Source organism: Etheostoma spectabile, chromosome 9 (genome assembly GCF_008692095.1).
Source record: "Etheostoma spectabile isolate EspeVRDwgs_2016 chromosome 9, UIUC_Espe_1.0, whole genome shotgun sequence".
NCBI lineage: Eukaryota > Metazoa > Chordata > Actinopteri > Perciformes > Percidae > Etheostoma > Etheostoma spectabile.
Genome location: NC_045741.1, coordinates 30,423,751 through 30,425,489, shown reverse-complemented (window position 1 = coordinate 30,425,489; position 1,739 = coordinate 30,423,751). Strand labels below are relative to the sequence as shown.

General features: G+C 31.1%; 1 protein-coding gene and 1 long non-coding RNA gene across 2 annotated transcripts in view; one reads left to right on the top strand and one right to left on the bottom strand.

Moving 5' to 3' along the window:
* LOC116695215 (uncharacterized) overlaps window positions 1-1,739 on the top strand; it is a 21,254-nt gene that overhangs the window by 9,098 nt on the left and 10,417 nt on the right. The window lies entirely within an intron of this gene.
* Window positions 1-1,739, bottom strand: part of slc5a9 (solute carrier family 5 member 9) — a 13,769-nt gene that overhangs the window by 9,213 nt on the left and 2,817 nt on the right. The window contains exon 2 of the mRNA XM_032525311.1: window positions 458-576. Coding sequence (XP_032381202.1) covers window positions 458-576 — 119 coding nt within the window. The remainder of the gene's footprint in view (window positions 1-457; window positions 577-1,739) is intronic.

Here is a 1,739-nt window from a genome sequence, read left to right as displayed (position 1 = left end):
ACGTAACACTAACTTATTAACTTTAGTTTTACAGTCATTTTTGGAATTTGTGGTCAATAAACCTCAGTTATAGGAAATTATACCTAATGTTTGAGTTAGAAATGCAGAAATTAGGAATTATTTAGACTAAAATTAAAGGAATGTACAGTATGTTGATGGTTAATCACAGACTGGAATATGTCAACTTTTACTCAATACTATTTCAAAAACACTTCAATTTTTTTCTCCAAATGTTATAAAATTGAATAAGACCCAAAATTAATGAAAGTAGAGATTTGTACTTGGCAAAGAGCGTTGTGTGGAATCAATCGTGTTATTTGGGGTAATTAAAAAGAACATTTTTATAGGAATACGGGTCAATTTGACCCGAGGACAACATGAGGGTTAAGATGTTATTAGGTATAATGGTAAATATTGGTGCGAGTGTCAAAATAATCCAGAATTAAAATAGTCTTACCCAGATTCCAACCCCCATGACAAAAATAAAGTAGACGACAACCACAGCGATGTCGGCAGCCTCCACACTGACACCCGTGCTGGGGGGGGCTGCAGTGGTGAACCCAGAGGAACTGCTGTCTGCATGGTAAAGACAAAGAGAAGAGCATCACTATGATACCATTTCTTGTATTTGGCAGATCGCCAAACACAGATATGCAAAATGTCAGCTGTGACAGCAGTGGGGTTGAATTTCCAATGATTATTATTACTTTATTTAACACACAATCTTGCTGATAATACATACGTAAAATATAATACAATATACATGAACCACAAATAGAATACAGGGGCTTTAAATGAAATTTCGGCATACTATAACATGACTTTTTCACCATACACAATGTTGCCTTTTTAGGACTTTTTTTCCACGTACTACTATGACTTTAAAGGACTTTTCTTGACGTATACTGTGATTTTTCAACATATTGTACTATGACTACTTTTTAGACTTTTTATTTCAGGACAATGCACTATTTCAGGTTTATTTATCAGGGACAATGCACACTAATAATACATAAACACTATACATTTACACACTATAAGATGACATGACTTTTCCATACCTTTTTTGATTTACTAAACTACTAGTTTTTCGACGTAATATACCGTAGTATATATACTACATACTTGTAAAATGACTATGACTTTATTCGACATACTATACCTTTTTCATGATTTTTTGGACGTACTAAACTATGACTTTTTCATGATACTATGTTATGACTTTTTCAACAAAGTATACTATAATGTTTTTCGACATACTATATTATGCCTTTTTTGTGACAATTTTTGAAATCTATACTATGACGTTTTTGTTACTTTTCAATTTACTGTATTATGAGATTTCTTTTGACTTTTTTAATACACTTTATAATGACTTTTTGGGACTTTTTGTTAAACCCTATCCATTTGACATACTGTATAGTTTTCAGGATTTATTTCGACATACTATACCATGACTTTTCTATTTTTTTGAGTTACTATACTATAGCTTTATAGACATGCTACACTTGATTTTTATTTACGTTAACAACTTACTATACTATGACTTTTCTTTAACTTCTTCGACAGACTACACTTTATTCAAGATACTATACATTTTTCATGATATTTTTGCCGTGCTATACAATGACTTTTTTTAACCATCCAGATATTATACTATGACTTTTTTAACCATCCACATGTTATACTATGACTTTTTTAACCATCCACATACTATACTATGACTTATTTTAACCATC